At 43.1% G+C, this 20,945-nt stretch overlaps 2 protein-coding genes across 3 annotated transcripts; both read left to right on the plus strand.

The window, feature by feature from the left end:
- Positions 1-1,818: 1,818 nt before the first annotated feature.
- Positions 1,819-9,660, plus strand: LOC124047575. Of its 2 annotated transcripts, XM_046367885.1 has the most exons (14): positions 1,839-1,957; positions 2,804-2,828; positions 3,136-3,408; positions 4,046-4,121; positions 4,374-5,331; positions 5,511-5,645; positions 5,814-6,072; positions 6,369-6,473; positions 6,577-6,743; positions 6,830-6,980; positions 8,092-8,613; positions 8,726-8,962; positions 9,059-9,159; positions 9,256-9,660. In XM_046367885.1, exons 3-14 carry the CDS (start codon positions 3,165-3,167, stop codon positions 9,418-9,420), a joined length of 3,120 nt encoding a protein of 1,039 aa, XP_046223841.1. In that variant the 5' UTR covers positions 1,839-1,957; positions 2,804-2,828; positions 3,136-3,164; the 3' UTR covers positions 9,421-9,660. The 2 variants fall into 2 exon arrangements, with proteins under 2 accessions (XP_046223840.1, XP_046223841.1); XM_046367884.1 differs by lacking the exon at positions 2,804-2,828 and having other exon boundaries at positions 1,819-1,957.
- Positions 9,661-10,001: 341 nt separating this feature from the next.
- Positions 10,002-15,032, plus strand: LOC124048231 (ADP-ribosylation factor 1-like). Its single transcript, XM_046368818.1, has 5 exons — positions 10,002-10,122; positions 12,514-12,671; positions 12,805-12,915; positions 13,023-13,147; positions 13,363-15,032. The coding sequence occupies exons 2-5, from the start codon at positions 12,524-12,526 to the stop codon at positions 13,522-13,524; spliced, it is 546 nt and encodes a 181-aa protein (XP_046224774.1). The 5' UTR covers positions 10,002-10,122; positions 12,514-12,523; the 3' UTR covers positions 13,525-15,032.
- Positions 15,033-20,945: the final 5,913 nt, after the last annotated feature.

Below are 20,945 nucleotides of genomic sequence, written 5' to 3' on the forward strand. Positions count from 1 at the left end.
TTCTTTACATTTGTGTGCTTGAATATTTCCTGAGCTGTACTGTAGGACAATTGCATTTTAGTCCTTTAGCAGATGCCTTTATCCAGAGTGACTTACAGGACCAATTAGGGTTAAGTGCCTTGCTCAAGGGCACATCAAATGATTTTTCACCTAGTCAGCTCAGGGATTTTAAACACCGACCTTTCGCTACTGGCCCAACGCACAACGCGCTAGGCTACCTACACTCAATGTATGAGTCATATTTTTGCCTGAACCTTGGAGGGTATGGTTCATAGAGATTCCCAAGGAAAGGACACCTCACTTCCTATGCACTTCTCCCCTCTCCCTTTACACAGAGATCTGTATATAATGACAAGATGCTCATGTCTCCGCTCTAACAATGGGAATCGTCCCGAAGGCGAGCTTAGGTCTAAAATAAGCCCATAGAAACGCATTATGTTTATTTGCTTTCCCCTTACCCTGTTCCCCTTAGAAGTTGTTATGACGACCAATGAAAACAAGAGGTGTGAGTAGCAAGCAGAGGCATGAAGAGTAACAGAAGCCTTGACCCTGCCCTGGCATATCACAGCTGGTGAGATGTGTCCCAGTCACCAGTGGACACAGCCAGGCTTGGCTCTGGTGCTCTCTGCTGGCAGCTAAGAGCCATGGACTAATCAGCCTCAGTGGAGAGCACGGGTAGAGAGAACGAGGTTTAACTCCAATGAGGCACGTCTGCACTATAATGCTCTCGCCCATGGCCCCTTTGGCTTTTTACAACCCTTTGTTGTATTTGCCCAATGGACACGATTGTAAAAGGGCCACAAGTCCAAGGTTTCCAGTCATTTCAATTCATGATCGAAGAATACGATTCATACATTTTGTACCGTAATTAGATAAAGTACAACTGTACCACTTTGTCATGAATGGTTAGAAACAGAATTGAATTTGAGCACCACTCTGAGACAGAGTTCTGATAATGGACCTTTTCCAAGTCTATGTATAGATAGATCCCAGGGCACTCGACCAGTACACGGATGAAACTCGCTGACCTGCCTATGTGTACTTCTGCTGAGTGCCTCACCATTGGTTTGTCCCTACGCCATTCAGATGTTGCCAGGGAAAATGGCTCATGGGTAGTATGCGTTTTTTGCTGACACCCCCTCCTCTGGCATGTTGCTAATTCCCATAGGAATGTGCAAATTCTGCCGATCCGAATTTGGGAAAGGGCAGCACACAGGTGTTGAATGGGAAGGAATAACTGAACCAGTGCCAACTACCAGACTTGTATGAAAAGTTTGACTTGACGCTACAATAACTTTTACCAGCGTCACTTTGATTAAATCTGTTACTAAATTCCACTTTTTTTGTCAATCAGTCTCAATACTGATATTCTACATACATTGAGTTACACTTCTTTGCACTTGTTGTTCTTACCTTTCTTTTGTTGCTTATTTATTGACGTTATATCCATGTTATACCGATGCATTTCATTCTCTAAGACTGCCATGGCTATCAATACAAACTTGAACGTTTGTTTGGAGGTGATTGTACAAAAGAATGAGATGAGGCCAGAGACTGGGGGAGCACAGTTTCATGAGGGGAGGTGGATGTATGTTTTTTAAAAATTTTAATTAACAATGACTACATCGTTAGTCAAAAGACACATTGAAAGGGGAAAAAATGGGTAGACTCAAGACAGTACCCGAGTCTCGATTCACTAACAGTAATGTGTGCCGGGGGTCGGGGGTGAACGTTGTCTCATAACTCTCACATATGGCCCACCAATCAGCACGGCCTGTCAGCAGAAAGCCGGTGGGTTACACTTGGAGACAGCACATACAGACATACACAGACACCCACACACATTGACAGAACAGAAGCAAGTAGCTTAGTCCAACTGGCTGAAGTACTCTGTCTCTACTTCTACTAATAAAAAGATAACTTCTCACAGAAAAGGAGCAACTGTTTCGCCTTTACGGTATGTTGGATTACTACCTATTGATGTTTTATTGTCATTCAAACCAATGTATTTTCTTGGTATTAATGTTTTATTTCTACTAGGGCTAGGAAGGGGATGTGAGTGTAGGTGTTGGCAGACAACGAAGATAACAGGAAGTAATGGGAAAGATGGGCCATTATTTTCCCTGAGGTGAACAGGGAAGACTTAGATATAAAGGTTCTCATACAGTAAGATTTGAGGGTTGAGGGTGTTAGTTGAATGCCAACTTCACAGGGAATGGGAACTTTACAGTGGTGCATGTTCAAGAATCAGGATGGCGATCTAAACTTCCGACAACTTTGCAGTGGAACCACACACACACATAACAATGAACAAAGATGCAATGAAGAACCTAAGAAATACTACTTATTATTGTTTCCCAAAACATGGACTAAGAAACTTACGAAACACTTGGACTAAGAAACATAGGAAATACTTGAACTAAGTTAAGTCAGTGGATAAGTTAGTCCAAGTTGCAAATGCAGTTATGAGAGGACAAGGACACATAACCTGTGTAGCATTGTCTGTGTGTAAGTTGACAAAGGATTGTTGTGATCCCGGCCTTCACTGTCAATATGGTGGCGCTAAGAAAGAGAGACTTTGACAGCTGAGCAGCCCAGTGGAAGGCATGTAACTAGTTCAGAGCATGCTGAAACTCTACATGCTATTTATACATGTTCGCTTGGATCACTAGCCATCTCAGTTCATTCACACCGACCATACCAAATGCCATCACATTAAAATACCTGCCAAATGCATAGCTAACGCCAGCATATCCGCACAGTGAATAAGCCTGTTGAGTTATGTACATTTTCCCTCCCTTAGGGGTCAAGAACTCTCTTATGACATGGTGAGAATTATTTTGCCGTATATTATAAGACAATTTGGTTAATTGACATAATGCTTCTTGTTCGGTGTTTGGTATCCCTTTACATTTCCTAGAGCTCTTCAAATGAAATTCTACTACTAACTACCACATAGCCTTAGCTCTTGAGCATCAGTGCTTATTGCCACAAAGATCTCCTTGAATAAGACCTTGAGGAGAGGGCTTGTCACCATTCTCACTATTCCCAAAAGCAAACTTACCCCATTTCTCTCCAGTAGCATGTTGGCACTCATTTGACTTTTTATTTATCATGTCTTTGATTTGATCTCAGTTTCTCTAAGGGTGCCAAGTGCAAGAGGAATGGCCATACCCAGGATGTTCAACTCAAACCCGCCATTCATTGATGTGAAGGGGGTGTCACTGTTGTTCTCTTTGGGGAAGGAAAACATCACGGAGGGTGAAGAGAACAAGGACCCGTTGGTGCGGACCGTCCTTCCTACCCTGAGCCTGGTGATGGAGCAGGGCACTGCCAAGCAGGTGGGCACAGGGGGGCATGATGACAGTTACCAAGTCCCATGTGTCTCCATCATCGCCCAGGCAGAGGGTAAGCCAGTAACTAATGGAGAACTCTTATTTTCCAAAATGCATAGTAGTTACACAGTGACACATTTTTTTGGAAACATTTTGAATTAATTAGCCAATTGTAAGCTGGGGATGATTTAGTCACCATGATGGTATGAAGGCCAGATTTTGAATTTAGCCAGGACACGGGGGTTAACACCCCTAGACTTACAATAAGTGCCATGGGATATGTTAGTGACCACAGAGAGTCAGCACCTGTTTAACGTCACATCCGAAAGAGGGCACCCTACACAGGGCAAAGTCCCCAATCACTGCCCTGGGGCATTGAGATATTATTTTTAGACCAGAGGAAAGAGTGCCTCCTAGTGGCCCTCCAAACCACTTCCATCAGCATCTCCATTCCAGGGACCAACCCTGCTTAGCTTCTGAGGCACGCCAGCAGTGGGATGTAGGGTTGTATGCTGCTAAATGGCTAAGTAGCACTGAAATAGTTTTGCATCTGCATGCAGCCAGGAGGAGGGATGGGGGTTACATTCTAGAAAGTTGTTCCCTCTGTTCTGGCCTTATTTGCCCTATTGTTTAGGGCAGAAAGGAGGGAACAACAAACCCATGTCATTTAGTGAGCCATCTTAGATCCAGAGTAAATCTGTGTGTCCCAGGTGAAGGCTCGCAAGAGTTCAGCCCTACAAGCACAGAATGTGTCTACTCCAGATCTCACCTGCTTAAAAGCCACAGGTACTTACCAGAGCATGACCATCTTTAATCTCAAATGTTAAATTGAATTGGGACTAGAAAACTGTACTGCAGTTAGATGGCGTTTGCACTGTATCCTTAACAAGGCACAATAAATTGTTCGTAATAAAGTTAGTACATTTTAGGCTCATTACAATTAGCTGTTCATTTCCCCAAAAATATTATTCAGGAGTTACATGCCCCTAGACGCCTCTAGCAGTCTCGTCAACTCACTCAATGTCACTTAATTTGCAGGTCCATAGCCAAGAAAGCAACAACCGAGAGTGATACTGACGAAGAGAACTATGTGGGTACTACCCGCACAGTCCCACACCACCACATTCGAAGGAAGCTTCGGCAAAAGCCTCAGGAAGGAAGACAGAGGGAGGAAGGACAAGAGCCACCAGTCATCCAAGGTTTATGGGTGCAAGAGATCGACTGGTCTAAATCAACCAACAAGGACATGAGCTGGGCCTCAGAGGTAAACCAACTTCCTGTGGACCTCCCCAAACACACAGACTCTATCTGGATACCTCATAGCCACGGAGGCTGCATTTTGGAGGGTTTGTTTGAAATTGTATCCCACTGCAGCTTGGAAGGTGTGTCAAAATGTACAGATGGCCTGTCAGACACGTACGAACTCATAGGTGTGTCCGACTTTTCTAGTGAAATAGGAGGAATGTCTGAGTCTCCATCCAGTCTGAAGAGTAGATCAGATTCTGAATCCATTCATACTCGTGAGAGCGAGTCAGACGCCTCTTCTAGTTTTGGGGATGGGGGTCTGTCGGACTCAGTCTGCAGCCTGGTGGACGTGTCGGACTGTCTCTCCAGTGTGATGTGCGTGTCGGACAATGTCCTGGCGTCAGAGACTGTGTCTGACTCTGACTCGCCCTGCAGTCTGATGGGAGTGTCTGACTCGGACTCCACCTGCAGCCGAGGATGGGAATCCGGATCCTCCTCCAGTGTGGAGAGTACGTCCAACTCCTTCTGCAGTCTAGTGGGTGTGTCTAACATCCCAGGGGATGTGTCTGGATTGTTGTGTAGCGTTGGGGGACTGTCTAGCTCTGAGGTAATGCTGGAGGAACTGCGCAGCAGAGTTACCCAGAAGCATCAGCGATTCGCCTCACCTTTTTTCAAAGCACTGGTCAAAGATGTCTCAGATGAGATGAAAGAGGTCACGGCACAGATCAACGAAGGCCTCATATTCCACAAGGTAGGGATCCTGTTAATTTATTTCCTCATCAATATTCAGTGTCCTTGTTTTATAAAGAATGCATTAATAACCAGAATTTACATTTTACATTTACATTTAAGTCATTTACATTTAAGTCATTTAAGTCATTTAGCAGACGCTCTTATCCAGAGCATTTATGTGTACTGTGTATCTTTCAGCAACTCCAGCCCAATAAGTTTGAATACAGGGAGGGAAAGGAATACCACATTCTATACCACATTCAGAATGGATCGTATGGTGATGTGTTCAGTGTTCAGGACAGAAGTACCGGGTTCGAGTGTGCTGCCAAAAAAGTAAGTCCCAAATACAACAGAGTTGTCTGATGACCCTATACATTAAAAGCAGCAGCTTCAAAGTTGAATTCCCTCTGTAGAACAATAGGCCCAAACATTTCACTTGATGCAAGCGCCTAGTAAACATGGTCCATAATCTCATAAAATAATTTGTTTTACTCATTCCAGATCCCACTGAGTCACTTCAACTGTGAGGAGGTGAGCACGTGGAGTGCTTTGAACGCCCCTGGCATTGTGAAGCTCTTTGGGGCTGTGAGGGAGGGTCCATACGTCACACTCTTCATGGACCTGAAGACACGTTGTTTGGCCCAGCTACTGAGGGAGAGGGGAAGTTTACCAGAGGAACTGGCCTTGCGCTACCTCTGTCAGCTCCTGGGAGCATTGGAACACCTGCATCACAGACACGTCCTGCATCTGGATGTTAAAGGCATGTTAACAACCCCTTTTGCCCTTCCCCCCTAGACATGTGTAAGATCTGAAAGAATAGCAAAGGTATATTTGAGTGTAGTTTACTAGAGTGATACTTTGTAAAAGCCAAGTTATTTGTGGTTGTTGCACTCCCTCTAGTGTCAGAAGATAAGAAAGCACATCCTGTAGTTTCAGGATGTATAGTACTGTTATGTCTGGCAGAAAGCAGTTCCCTATTCGTCTCTAAATCCTTATTCCTCAGATAGCCTTCTAATTGTACATTTTGTTTACCCCTTTCTTCCTTTCTTGTTGCAGTTGACAATGTGTTGCTGTCTGAGGATGGGAGGGACACGTTCCTCTGTGACTTTGGTCTCTCTGAGACGCTGGACCCAAATGGACAGAGCACCAAAGCCTTTAGACGTCAGTGTATATGTGTGAATACAATGAAAAATCTTTGAGTTAGTATTCAATGGGATAAACAAAAACAAAACGATGCCCACACAACTATTTCCAAACATTTCAGAATCTGGGTGGCCCGCTGGCACAGAGACCCACATGGCGCCCGAGGTGGCACGGGGGGACCTCCGCTGTGCCAAGGCAGACGTGTGGAGTAGCTGCTGCATGCTACTGCACATGCTCAACGGATGCCACCCCTGGATCCGCTACTACAACCACCCGCTGTGCTTCAAGGTAAAAAAACAACCCATGTTATCCAAGATCAGAGAAAAGTCCTTGCTACAAACATATAGTTTAAAACATTTCCTTTCACTGGTCAGATTGTCAATGAGCCGCCTCCTCTGAGGGAGGTGCCCCCCAGCTGTAACCCCTACACTGCCGAGGTCTTGAGAGCTGGACTACAGAAGGACCCCACCAGTAGAGCCTCGGCCACAGCGCTAAGGCAGATGACCACCAAGGCCCTGAGAGCAGGTAATCAAATCAAATCAAATCAAATCAAATCAAATTTATTTATATAGCCCTTCGTACATCAGCTGATATCTCAAAGTGCTGTACAGAAACCCAGCCTAAAACCCCAAACAGCAAACAATGCAGGTGTAAAAGCACGGTGGCTAGGAAAAACTCCCTAGAAAGGCCAAAACCTAGGAAGAAACCTAGAGAGGAACCGGGCTATGTGGGGTGGCCAGTTCTCTTCTGGCTGTGCCGGGTAGAGATTATAACAGAACATGACCAAGATGTTCAAATGTTCATAAATGACCAGCATGGTCAAATAACAATAAGGCAGAACAGTTGAAACTGGAGCAGCAGCACAGTCAGGTGGACTGGGGACAGCAAGGAGCCATCATGTCAGGTAGTCCTGGGGCACGGTCCTAGGGCTCAGGTCCTCCGAGAGAGAGAAAGAAAGAGAGAATTAGAGAGAGCATATGTGGGGTGGCCAGTCCTCTTCTGGCTGTGCCGGGTGGAGATTATAACAGAACGTGGCCAAGATGTTCAAATGTTCATAAATGACCAGCATGGTTGAATAATAGTAAGGCAGAACAGTTGAAACTGGAGCAGGAGCATGGCCAGGTGGACTGGGGACAGCAAGGAGTCCTCATGTCAGGTAGTCCTGGGACATGGTCCTAGGGCCCAGGCCAGTTGAAACTGGAGCAGCAGCATGGCCAGGTGGACTGGGGACAGCAAGGAGTCATCATGTCAGGTAGTCCTGGGGCATGGTCCTAGGGCTCAGGTCCTCCGAGAGAGAGAAAGAAAGAGAGAAGGAGAGAATTAGAGAACGCACACTTAGATTCACACAGGACACCTGAATAGGACAGGAGAAGTACTCCAGATAAACAAACTGACCCTAGCTCCCCGACACATAAACTACTGCAGCATAAATACTGGAGGCTGAGACAGGAGGGGTCAGGAGACACTATCTATGATTTGACAAACTTGAATGAGCTTTTTATAAGTGTGTATCTATGGCCGGAATTCAATCATTGTGATTGTTGTGAAGGTGTTCCCTCAGTACATGGGTGTTGGTGTGTGAGATGGAGCGAGTGTATGTTTTAGAATAAAGAGAGTGTCCCTTTTTTCTCTTCAGTGGGAGGACTTTGTCACAGTTCTGGTCAAGGTGATTGTCAGAAACTGGTGAACAGCAAGGCTAGGAATCATAACAGACCCTACATTCCCTCTGCCCCTGCAAAGCCAGCAGCCACACAGTCAGCACCCAAAATGCATTGGGTGAGCCCCTGGAGAGCGTTGGCCGCTGGTGCGGACAGTAGTGATTCTGAGGAGGTCGGATCGGAATTGGAGAGAGATTCTGAATCAGTGACATACTCTCTGGAGGATAGGGACTGGGAATCTTATCAAAATTCCTTGGAGGAGAGCCATGTGGTGGAAGATTGGGAACCTGAGACAGATTCCGAGGTGGATATTTACTTGGGGGAGGATGGAGATCTGGAGAGGAAAAGTGACTGGGAATATGAAGGCGATTGGGAGGAAGAGGAGTCTTCCACAGAACTTTACCAAGCTCTCCACACCCACTTCCCCGTCTTGCGGAAAGGCCAGCCAGAGATTGACCAATCCTGGGGGTCAGAGCCTGAATTGGAATACTTAAGAGATGGTGAGTTAAGCGGCTACTGCTGCACAGACAGTCAGGCCTTATGCACATCTAAAAGATGCAGTGAGGTGTATATTCTTGAGACAGGAAAGTAAGGCGATCTGTCTTTCTCCAGGTGTTACCGTGGGCATTTTGGCCCAGACCCCCTCCCCTGAGCCAAGGGACCACCCTCCCTCCTGTATGAGCAGCACTGGTTCATCCCAGAAGGAGGATACAGACAAAGATTCTGATTGCTCGTCTGATGACCTCAGCTCTGGAGTCTTCTCCTACAACAGCCAGACAGACGGACAGAGCTTCAACTTGGAATGGCTGGTGGTATCCACCAACCAGCCACCATCATACTGCTTTGAAGGTGAGAAAAGGCTCTGGGTAGACTTGTCTGTAACCATTAGGGGAGAAGGGTATGATTGTTGATAAACTCACAGTTCTCTGTGCATTGCTGGTCTAGGCGTTGAGATATGGATTGAAAACATTGGCGGTGAGTGTTTGAGGATCCGTGAACAGCGTCAGGTCAAAGTGGGTCATGTTGCCATAGGGATAAGCGAGCAGGTAAGAGATCAATGTAGATTTGAGTAAGGTTGAACATACCATTAGCCTGTCTAATTGATGTACAGATAACATGAGAGTGTGCTGTGTCTCATTTAGATCACAGTGAAGGCCTTCAGTTTGGAGACTCTGGACAGGAAGCCTGTGTCCTTCCAACAGGAAATCCAGGAGTCAGGCTTGTGGCTTTGCTGTATTCCTTCCCCAGACTGTTGTCCACGATGGAGCTGGAGGATCAAAGAGGGAAAGCTTGAGATTCGGGAATGAGACAACTTTGAAGGTGTATACATGCAGCTATTTTCTAAATTGAGACTCAGGCACAACATTGTCACATTGTGATGATTTTTCTATTTCTGTAATTAGTAGCCTATGATAGTAGGTCTCTAGCTACTCATTATAGCTACTCAACAATTCTACCTTTTATCAGTGTGATGATGCATAGGCCTACAATTCATGTTTGTTTTTTAAACAATCCACCATGTTGAGAATAAATGAATCACGTGAACAAGTCGACCAACATCTGGTTTATTGAGTTGGAATAGTTCCGAAAAGCTTGTGTTAAAACCAAGATTCAATCAACAAGCTCTGTGGGCTTGGGAAAGAAGACACCCTGATCACCTCACTGGAGAGTCAGTGCACAATGAGTTGAATCACAGAATATTCTGCTACTGACTGCATTGATCCGAATCTACTATCTGCCACTTGCATTGATAACTTGCGTTAATAATGTAATTCAATAGTAATTGGCTAAAATGTGTACGTTCACTTCCTTGTTGTCTACAAATCAAATCGGCCCCGTGATTGGATGAAATGGTATTACAGGCGGGGTCTTTAAGTACAATAGGTGATATGATTGGATAAGATTAACCGTGGAAAGTGTCTGTCCACACACCGGTGTCTACTGAGTTGCGCAAACGCCATTTTGGAGTGACTGAAAGAGAAGCAAGATCGAGAAGCAGTCTTTCTAAGGTGAATATATCATACATCACGTATGTTTAACACATAATAATGTATGTTCGAGTGAACAAGAATCTGACAAAAACGCTCAGTTTTCCCGTCAAATGACGTCACAATTTCCTCTTCATCTACATGACGTTGTGGCATATATATGGCTAGCTAGTTATGCTAAGTTAGCGAACACAGTCTGCCTTCAGGCTGACTTGTTTTGTCATAAGATGAGTAGCAAATGCGTGTAAAACGATATGTTCGGTAAACCTTTTAAATGCCTGAGATCCCCAGTTTGTTCGCTAACTTAACTGGCTAGTTAATAAGATGGCATGATGCTAAGCATCCGCCCAAGCCAGTTAGCTAACTAGTTAGAGCTTTTTCTTTTCGCTTTAACGTTATAGTACCTAGCTAACGTTAGTTTGAAGAATGTTGTCGGCCCTCAAGTTCACTATCTACCGGGTACGCATGTTGCCAATTAAATTCGGATATTTATTTTAGTTTCTAGATCCTGATGGGAAACATTCAGGCGTGCTTAGTTAGCCTTGCCTCCTGTTAAGGCAGGCCTAGCTAACTTGAACGTAGATTCATTCACAATTGCACAGTGTTTAGAAGCTAGGACTTAGGAGCACGCACCAACTTGGCTAAATAAATACTATATTATGTTATTTTTTATCACAGAACACCAGCTACCGAAATCATAAATCTGACATGCTAAAAGCAGCTAGCTGTGGCGTGTCAGCTGACGTCAGGATCGCATTCATTGTTGTCATTTTTTAAAGTCGTTTCTGACGTTAAAGGAACGAAATAAATCCACAGCAATACAACTAGTTAACTATAGCAGTATGTTGAAGTTGGGTTTGGGGAATATATTGGTAGCTTGGGGTTAATTCCTGCAAACGTACGTCTCTTTGAATGTACATACTATAGCTAGCTGATACCATTACGGCCCGGAGAAGTTTTGGATGATTAAATCCGGAAGTTCAGGAAAAGTCATGGAAATTCATCTGAATTTCTGTTAAAATAATTTATTTAGGCACAGTTAAAAGTCAACATATCAGCCAGGATCGGAATGGCAGTTTAGCACGTCTGTGTTTGCGCGCATAACCTGCAATTGTGCGAGACGAGTGGGCCATTACTCAAAGGAGAGCCAGACATTCGGACATTCCAGCAGCAGGTAGGCCCATATAGCCTACAAAATATGATAGAGAACAGACTAACTAGGTAGTCCGCTCAAAACATCTATATTGTACCCTGTAGTTAATTGTGTAGCTTTTATTAGCATATGTTGGGCTCCCGAGTGCTGTGGCGCAGCGGTCTAAGGCTGCATCTGTGCTAGAGGCGTCACTGCAGACCCTGGTTCGATTACAGGCCGTATCACAACCGGTCGTGATTGGGAGTGGTTTGGTGGGGTAGTCCGTCATTGTAAATAATCATTTGTTGTTAACTCACTTACCTAGTTAAATAAAGTTTGTTTCCATTATGTCATGTCCCCCAAAACACACACTCACTAATAAGGCCATACAAAGTAGATTAATTAATTTAAACAATTATTTTTGACTGAACAAATGATTTACTCTGCCATTTTATTAGTTGGGATTCGGTTAAATTGTGATTTGAATATGAATCAAAATATTGAATGTGAAGCAAAATAATTATTTGAATCGTGGACAGTAATTTTAAGAAAAAATATTAGCTGTAGATTTTTGTTTTGGATTTTAAAGGTTGTTGATTTGGGTATCCAATGTAATCCAATCCATTTAGATGCTAGTCAACCTGCAAAATAAATCGTAACATAAATGACTAAACGAACATGTGTGTTTCCTGAAGAAAATGTGTGGGGATGCTTCAGCTGAATAAAAATATTTGTAGCCATTTGATCTTTGATGTATTAAATTAATTAATTATTTAAAAGGTGTTTGGTTGTAATGTTGCAATATATTTTACATCGAGGGTGGGCAACCGTCCTCCAGGAGAGCGAATGGGTGCACAGGCTTTTATTCCAGTCCCCCTATAACAAACCACATTTTTAGGAATTAGCTGCTCAACTGGACCTTGATTAATTGTCTGTGTGTTTGAACAGAGCTGTATCAAAAGCCTGCACACCCAGTAGCTCTCCAGACTGAAGGTTGACCACATGTGATTTATACAGTTGCCTAACAGGTATTCTACTTGGTGGGGTTTAAGTGCCTTGCACAAAGACAGGAGATGATGCATGGGATCAGAGAGCAGCCTCGCCGTGTCAATACCACATAACACTTTTTATTTATACTTATGTAGATGCCACTTTAGTTTGGTCATGGAAATTTTATGAAAGTCATGAAATTCAATTGGTCAAAATGTGTATGAACCCCGTAGAAATCTAAATGTGTAACATTACTGATTTTCTTCACCTTGCATTCCTCTTTCTCTCAGATAAGTGACAATGGGGAATATGTTTGGAAGCCTGTTCAAGGGCCTATTTGGCAAGAAGGAGATGAGGATTCTCATGGTTGGACTCGATGCGGCTGGAAAAACGACTATCCTGTACAAACTCAAACTAGGAGAGATTGTTACCACCATTCCAACAATTGGTAAGGACAATTTTCCTTGACTGCATTAGCCTATCACAATTTTCCTTGACTGCATTAGCCTATCACAATTTTCTTCTCTAAATTAGGCTACTTATGGAATATGTGCCTTCATCATTCTGTGTCCTTTGTCCAGGTTTTAATGTAGAAACGGTAGAATACAAGAACATCAGCTTCACAGTGTGGGACGTTGGCGGTCAAGACAAAATCAGGCCGCTGTGGCGCCACTACTTCCAGAACACTCAAGGTAAGATTCAAAGGAGCTTTGAGAATCATTGGCAATGGTGGTCCATAGATGGTTGCTTATTGGAGAACCAGTGTCGTATTGTCATCTAACTATGTACTTCTTTGCAGGGCTTATCTTTGTGGTGGACAGCAACGACCGGGAGCGAGTGAACGAGGCGAGGGAGGAGTTGCAGAGAATGCTCGCGGAGGATGAGCTAAGAGATGCTGTGCTGCTCGTTTTTGCAAACAAACAGGTGCGCATGGGTACTCGTATCTGAATTCTGATAGCCTTGACTCCTTGTAGTGCTCTTTTATCCTGCTAAAAATTGTGAGTGGGTCATACTCATTGACCATGCATACTTAATATTTTTTTTTGAATTGCCAACCCCTTGCACTATCACTGGGCTTGAGTAAGATCTTGCAGTGTGTTAGACAGAGAATTAATCATTTGAACCTGGATATTTCTTAGGACCTTCCCAATGCAATGAATGCTGCAGAGATCACAGACAAGCTGGGGCTCCACGCTCTCCGCCAGCGCAGCTGGTACATCCAGGCCACTTGTGCTACCAGCGGGGACGGCCTCTACGAGGGCCTTGACTGGCTCTCCAACCAACTCAAGAACCAGAAATGATCCATTTCACCATTTTAGTTTCCCCTCTGTCTAACACAATGGCAGCACCGGTTCCAAGCCCCTTGCTCCCTGGAACTCCTCCCTCACAGTCGTTCTCCAAAAACCTCATCCTCCACCTCTCTTTTTCTGTATCGAACCTTACTCCTGGGGCTGTAACTTGTGCTGCTTCTGTGTGTACTGTGTTTGCAGTCAGGTGAGCGCGTGCGTTGTGTGGGTTTGAAGTGTCTAGCTGGGATTAGGAGTAACCCCGGCGTGCCTTTAACACACCTGCTGTGGAAATAGTGGTCTGGCTCCTCGAGCGCCATCCCACCCAGCCCCACTCTGTCATGCACGATCCCCTCCTCCCCACACCAAGCATGGTTTTCACAAGGCAAATAAAGAGCAATGGTGTAAACGGTCCTCCTCTCTCTCCTTGGTAGATATAACTTTATTTGTACTACCAGTGTTGAGATTGTAAGAAAGGATGTGAATTTTGAAACCTAGCCCCACCTGTGATAAAACTGCATTGTAACCTGTATCAGGTTGAAGTAAATAGAAAAATATCCCGTTCCACCGTTGGACATTCTTCGCGTTATTTGAAAACCATGCTTTTCTTTATTTTTGTAAAATTATATTACCAACACCTTTTTAATGGTTCTCCAGCGAACACTACCTTTTCCCTGCGAGAAAGAGAGAAACCATGAAGCACAACCTAATAACCATAAGGACATATTCAAATGTTAAAATTAGCTTTTGAATTTAAAAACTAGTTACATGTATTCTTCTTGGTCATTTTTCGAATTGTGAACTTGACATTTTGACTGAATTAATTGAAAGCAAATGTTCTAATGGTAAAAAGTTCCTCCATTTTCATCTTATGTCACCTATTTATTCAACTGGGCATTTCAATACATGGTTGTTTTGAGGGGCTCCATTGGGCTGGTGGACATTCAGAAGCTTCAAACTTTATTCCTAGAAATGTTACATGTCTGTTTTCTCTAGTTCTGGCATTTATCTTTGTACAACTGCTAAACCAAATGCAATTGAGCAGTATGACAAATCTTGTATATTAAATGTAGTGTTCCCTCAAGGGTGCCAACACTCTACATTTTTGTTTTCTACCTGGAAATGTTCACAATATTATTCTTGTCTCAGAGGTTGGCAGGACCTCGGCATGCTGTACCCCAGCTGCTTGCTAATTTCCTGGATGAAGGAAAAGCACAAAATAATATGAATGCTCTTAACTGTAATGCTATGGCTAATGAAGGAAATAAGCCTAGGGTAAGAGCGCTAACATTGGCTACATTTAGCAATGTTGTACTACATACTTGAGTTACCAACACAAAAGGTATTGGTGTCAGTACTAGTACCTTTATTGTCAGATCTATAAGGGCAGGAGGGGGCTACCTGGTCCTAGGGGTGTTATGCTGACACGTCTGTTAACAATGATTGGAAATCTGTACGTTTTCCCCCGCTACTGTTTCTGTGGGGTTTTCCTGAACATATTAAACGATATGATTTGATCCTAATATCTGGTGTTGCCAATGAGATCTATGTGAAAGTGTGAACAAACAAGGGTATAATTTAGCCGTTTAAGAAACATTTATGTATAGCTTCTCATGCACAAACTGCTATTGTCGTGCCATTCCGTTTAGAGTAAGGTATCATACTACACTGAACAAAAAATAGAATGATTCTACGGAGTTACAGTTCATGAAAGGAAATCAGTCAATTGAAATCCATTCATTAGGCCCTCGTCTATGAATTTTGCATGACTGGGAATACAGATATGCATCTCTTGGTCACAGATGCCTTTAAGTAAAAAAAGTAGGGGCGTGGATCAGAACCAGTTACTATCTGGTGTGACCGTGACACATCTCAGAGTTGATCAGGCTGTTGAATGTAGCCTGCTGTACACCTCGATCCAGAGTATCCCAACCATGGGTAACATGTCTGAGTATTTCGGGCCATGGAAGAAATGGGACATTTACAGCTTATGGGAATTTTGTGCAAATGCTTGTGACATGGGGCCATGCTGAAACATGAGGTGATGGTGGCAGATGAATGGCACGATAATGGGCCTCCGGATCTAATCACGGTATCTGCATTCAAATTGCGATAGATAAATTGCAATTGTGTTCGTTGTCTGTAGCTTATGCCTGCCCATACTATAACCCCACCGCCACCATGGGGCACTCTTCACAACGTTGACATCAGCAAACTGCTCGCTCACACAACGCCATGTACACTGTCTGCCATCTGCCTAGTACAGTTGAAATCCAGATTCAGCCGTGAAGAGCACACTTCTCCAGCATGCCGGTGAGCATTTGGCCACTGAAGTCAGTTATGACGCAAAACTGCAGTAAGTTCAAGACCCAGGTGAGGACAACGAGCATGCGGATGAGCCTGCCTGAGACGGATACTGAAAGTTTGTGCAGAATTTCCTTAGCTGTCCGGGTGGCTGGTCTCAGATGATCCTGCAGGTGAAGAAGCCAGATGTTGAGGTCTTGGGCTGGCGTGGTTACATGTGGGCCCGGTTGAACGTACTGTCAAAATCTCTAAAACGAAGTTGGAGGTGGCTTATGGTAGAGAAATGAACATTCAATTCTCTGGCAACAGTTCTTGTGGACATGCCTGCAGTCAGCATGACAAGTGCACGCTCCCTCAACACGTGAGACGTGGCATTGTGTTGTGTGACAAAACAGCAAATTTGTGTGTCCTTTTATTGTCCCCAGCACAAGGTGCACCTGTGAAATGATCATGCTGTTTAATCAGCTTCTTGATATGCAACACCTGTCAGGTGGGTGGATTATCTTGGCAAAGGAGAAATGCTCACTAATGGGGATGTCAACAAATTTGTGGACAGAGTAGTGCACTGGGCCTTTAATAGTCCTGTATTAGCGGACCTATATAGCCATCTGCAGTGTGTGCACAATTTAAAAAATCATAGCACCCACAAACTACTTCCTGCGGCTATGGCGAGGAGCCGAGCGTGCCCAATTTGACTGGAGTGCTTTAGCTGCTGTCAAGGAGTTCGCTAAATATTTTCCTAAAGAAAAAACGGTTTGACTTACAAAGATGAGGACCAAGGGATGGAGTGCACAACTAAAGAATCATTGTGGAATTTCAAAATACACCAGAAAGCATGATGGAGTATTTACAACGTGCACTTGATAAAAGGTAGCTAACTGTGTCATTGTATCAAAGTATTTCTAAACTAAAAATCAGGTTTGGTTTCAATACTTAAAGAATGGTAGGTCCATGTAGTCAGAAAAATAGATGGTTGTTGATTAAATTGTGATTGCAGTTTTTTTTAAATCCCTTAAGCGCTGAGTGGTTTTTAAGGGAGTGGTTGGAAAGGATGTGGAGCCCTCCATGAGCAATGACCGCTCAGCTCCGCTCACATACCCTGCTAATGACCTTCAAAACGAATACATCTGTATTAATACAGACGGTGATGGATGGTGTCACAATGTTATGGAGTTTGTCTGTGCTACTGTACCCCAAGTAAAGATACTGTAGATATTGGAGAAAAAATAAGTGTGTTTTTATGTGTATCAAAATGTGTGTTGCACTCTTATATGTTGTGAGTGAGTGTTGTCATGAAACGGAGCATATATGGAAATGTGACACAGTCTGTTGCCACGGAGCATCTATGGCATTGGGACAGTCTGTTGCCTAGCATTAAATACACACAAGCATACTCATGGGCCTCTGCCAATCAAATGAACCCCTGCCAGTCACACAGTCAATAACATTATCAATCCATAATATCCCCTCTGGAGGCCTCTGCAGACCCAAGCTTCTACTGTATTCCAGTAACCACGTTTCCCATCCACAGTTTTTATGCGAGTCAAGTCATTCCATATATATATAAAAAAAAATAAAAAAACAGGACAAGTGTGTTGGTAACACGAAAGTGTCGGCACAATTTTTTATAAAAGTCGACAGACAATCTGTTCGTTCAACATGGTGGAGTACTTTTTGTATCGTTAAAATTAATAATGTGACAAATTGAGGTGGAAAATAATTATTGCGCAATTGTTTATATATATATATATATATATATATATATATATATATTATATATATATAACCATTTCGAGGTAATTTTGCAGTCACACAATGCTATGTTGTGTGGTCCTCCCACTGCGACTTGGAAAAGCATGCACGGTTTAGGCTACGCAGTCTCGAAAGTGCACAGTGATGAGCTTGATGCGCCTTTCCAATAAAATCGAGGGTCTTAATTTGTATGATAGGGACATGATGATCCGTGCTTAGCTGCCAATTAACAAATAAAAATGATATTGCGCCTCTCCCATCTAATTTCATAACCACACTTGACCAGTGTCCACTTTATCAGATAAATGTTGTCTAGAGACCAGCCGGGAAAATCTGATTGGGCAAATTTGCCATTTATCGCAAAAGTTGTTTTTATTCGACACATGAAAACAAAACCACAAAATTGTTTGTGCCAAACGTAATCACGCACAGCCTTTTATCAGCAACAAAGTCAGTATGATGGAAACACAATTTAATTTATTTAGCAGATTATATAACATTTGCATGAAAGTCTTTTCAAATTGGATGGTCATTTAGCTATTGATATCAATATGACACCCAATCAAATGAATTCAGAACAATATCCCCGAAGACTGCACAGCCAATCATATTATAATAACAATATCATGAAGGCTTGACTGAATTGAGTCCTTGAATTTAAACTTGTGTCACTTTTTAGAGGTGAAAGAGAGCCAATTGGGGATTGAGAGGAGCTGCACATCTCTGGATAGGGATTGGGCATAGAGGAACAAAGGAGGACAGTTCCAGCTTTTCATTCTGGAAAATGTTGCTAAACAAAATAACAGAAAATGGAACAAGTGCGTTGCAAATGAGGCCTGGATACAATGTTTCAAAATATCAAAGGAAAACGTTGTTTTTTTTCTCTCACACAATATAACCAATAAATTACACAATACATTTCCATTAAAATAGTTTCTCTTTTTAGGATAAAGTCTATTTATGAAGGTTACAAAAACATCATGTGACATGACTCAATATCAGAACATGACTCAGTGACTGCTGAGCCGGTGGCAAGTGTAAAACGTGTGTCAATTGCTATTGAGTCACGGCCTTTGTGTAAGTCATGTCAGCTACCTGCTTCTGTGGATGATGAGGGGCTGGGAGTGGCGAATGGCAGGGTGAGTAGGGGCTGGCCACAAGAGGAGCCAAGGTGAGTGTGGAGCTACCCAGCAGATCATCCTCCCCACCAGAGTTCTCTGGTCTGTCAAAGCCCTCGAAGACCTCCGGCCATTGCCCTTGGTCCTCCATTAAATGATCTGGCTCAGAAAAATGATGAAGGAAAGAAATAATCTTAGTAATCACATGCAGTATTTTAAATGCATGAGGAGTTCAGTCAGATGAGTGACTAAAAATAGATTTTTACGTCAGTGATACAGCCAATGGGCCATTTGCCTAAAAAAAATAAGGAAACAAGTATTTCCATAGTACATGGCACATTTCACAACATGTACTATTGATGTCCTAACACTTTCTTGTTTGGTTTCGGTGTCATGACACAGTACCGGTCACAGAACCAACCGCTGAGAATGGAAACATCACACCTGCTACCAACTCCATGGAATCCTCAACCACAATGCTGGTACAACAAATACCCCCGGAAATGTGGAATTGTTCATAAAAGGGCTCTCTCATTCATAGTACTGTATTGTGTTCCAACAAATTGACAAGCTATACCCTTTGCTTAGCGTTGCTATGCAGGACATAGGGCTTGCGAGGATCAGAAGAATGCTGGCAGGCTGCAAGCATTTCGAAAGGGACAAATTGCCTGGATCAGGCAGGCAGACTAGACAAGGAGGCAGAGTTGTAGGGTTCCCATTAAGTGGATACAAAGAGCCATTGTATGGACAATATTTCCCATGTGTATCTGTTGGAAAAGCATTCCGTGTGAAGCAGGTTGAGATCATGCTAAAAGTGTGCAAAGAATTTTTGGGTTACTACATGATTTCATGTGTGTTATTTCATAGTTTGTCTTCACTATTATTCTACAAGGTAGAAAATAGTAAAAAATAAAGTGAATGAGTAGGTGTGTCCAAACTTTGACTGGTACTGCACATATATATATATATATTATTCAACATTTTCATCAGGTGCTGCAGCACCCTCAGCACCACTACTTCCTGCAGCTATGCACTTCGCTCCACTCCGCTCTAGCAAGTTTTTGAAAACAGCACAGAAATGACCTTTGATCTCCATACATATTGTCTGTTTAGATTGCCCTTTGCCTACTGCAAACATCAGGGAATTTATTTTCAACCTTTCACTGAACTATTTTTGCTGACCGGGTGAATTTAGCAGATATTGATACATTGCTCTGAAAGAATTTGCAGACTTCCCCCACGAGGCTCCAAGCATTTATCCATTACCTGGCCTGTTGTTGTCCCTACGGAACGAGTCTGTGTGTTTGCTGATTAACAGTTGAAGTTTTCTATCAGGTTTTGGAGTAGGCTGAGACAGTGTGTCGGGGGTGTCACAAGTCATCAATCGGCCTCAATTTAGCCTGAACCTGGATCTCCTCTTCGGCCTTGGGAGCCCAGGCTAGGCCATGTTCCAGTCCCATCAGACCTGTCTGGAAGGAGGTAGGTGTAGGGACAGAGGAAGGTAGAGATATTGTGACTAAAAGGGGGAAAGAGAGAGTGAACCAGATAAGATCAAGGGGAGGGTAAAGTGTCAAGGGAGATAAATAAAGTATTATTTTGTCTGTCACTAAATTTGTTAACTGACTCTTGGCAGCAGATACCCAGGCTCTCACCCTGGCAGTATCTTCTCTCGTCAACTGTTGACCTTGTCTCGAGTTGAGTTCTACATCCCTCATGGTCCTTGTTCCGCACCAACTGGCCTGCCTTATCAAGAATTGAAATTAGACTGTTGCCCTTTGCCTTCCTCCTCAGGAACATTCATATTCAACAATAATATATTTGAACAGAATGTCAACTTTCTGCGCTTCCCCTTTACTCACTCAGTAACTTTATATATCACTCAGTAACTTTACACACATCAAGTTTCTCTTGACCCTTCCTTGACCCCTAACATATACATTTCTTATGCATATAAAGTAATCAATAAGCTCTGGTATGGTAACAATAAGTATATTTCAAGCTAGTAATATACTCTGCTACTCAATGTAATAATCTACCCTGCTACTCAATGTAGTAATGTACTCTTATACTTAATGTAGTAAGGTACTCTGCTACTTAATATAGTAAGGTACTCTGCTACTCAATGTAGTAATGTACTCTGCTACTCAATGTAGTAATGTACTGTGCTACTCAATGTACTAATGCACTCTGATACTCAATGTAGTAAGGTACTCAACTAATCAATGTAGTAATGCACTCTGCTACTCAATGTATAAAGGTACT

This window comes from Oncorhynchus gorbuscha, linkage group LG11, assembly GCF_021184085.1.
Source record: "Oncorhynchus gorbuscha isolate QuinsamMale2020 ecotype Even-year linkage group LG11, OgorEven_v1.0, whole genome shotgun sequence".
NCBI lineage: Eukaryota > Metazoa > Chordata > Actinopteri > Salmoniformes > Salmonidae > Oncorhynchus > Oncorhynchus gorbuscha.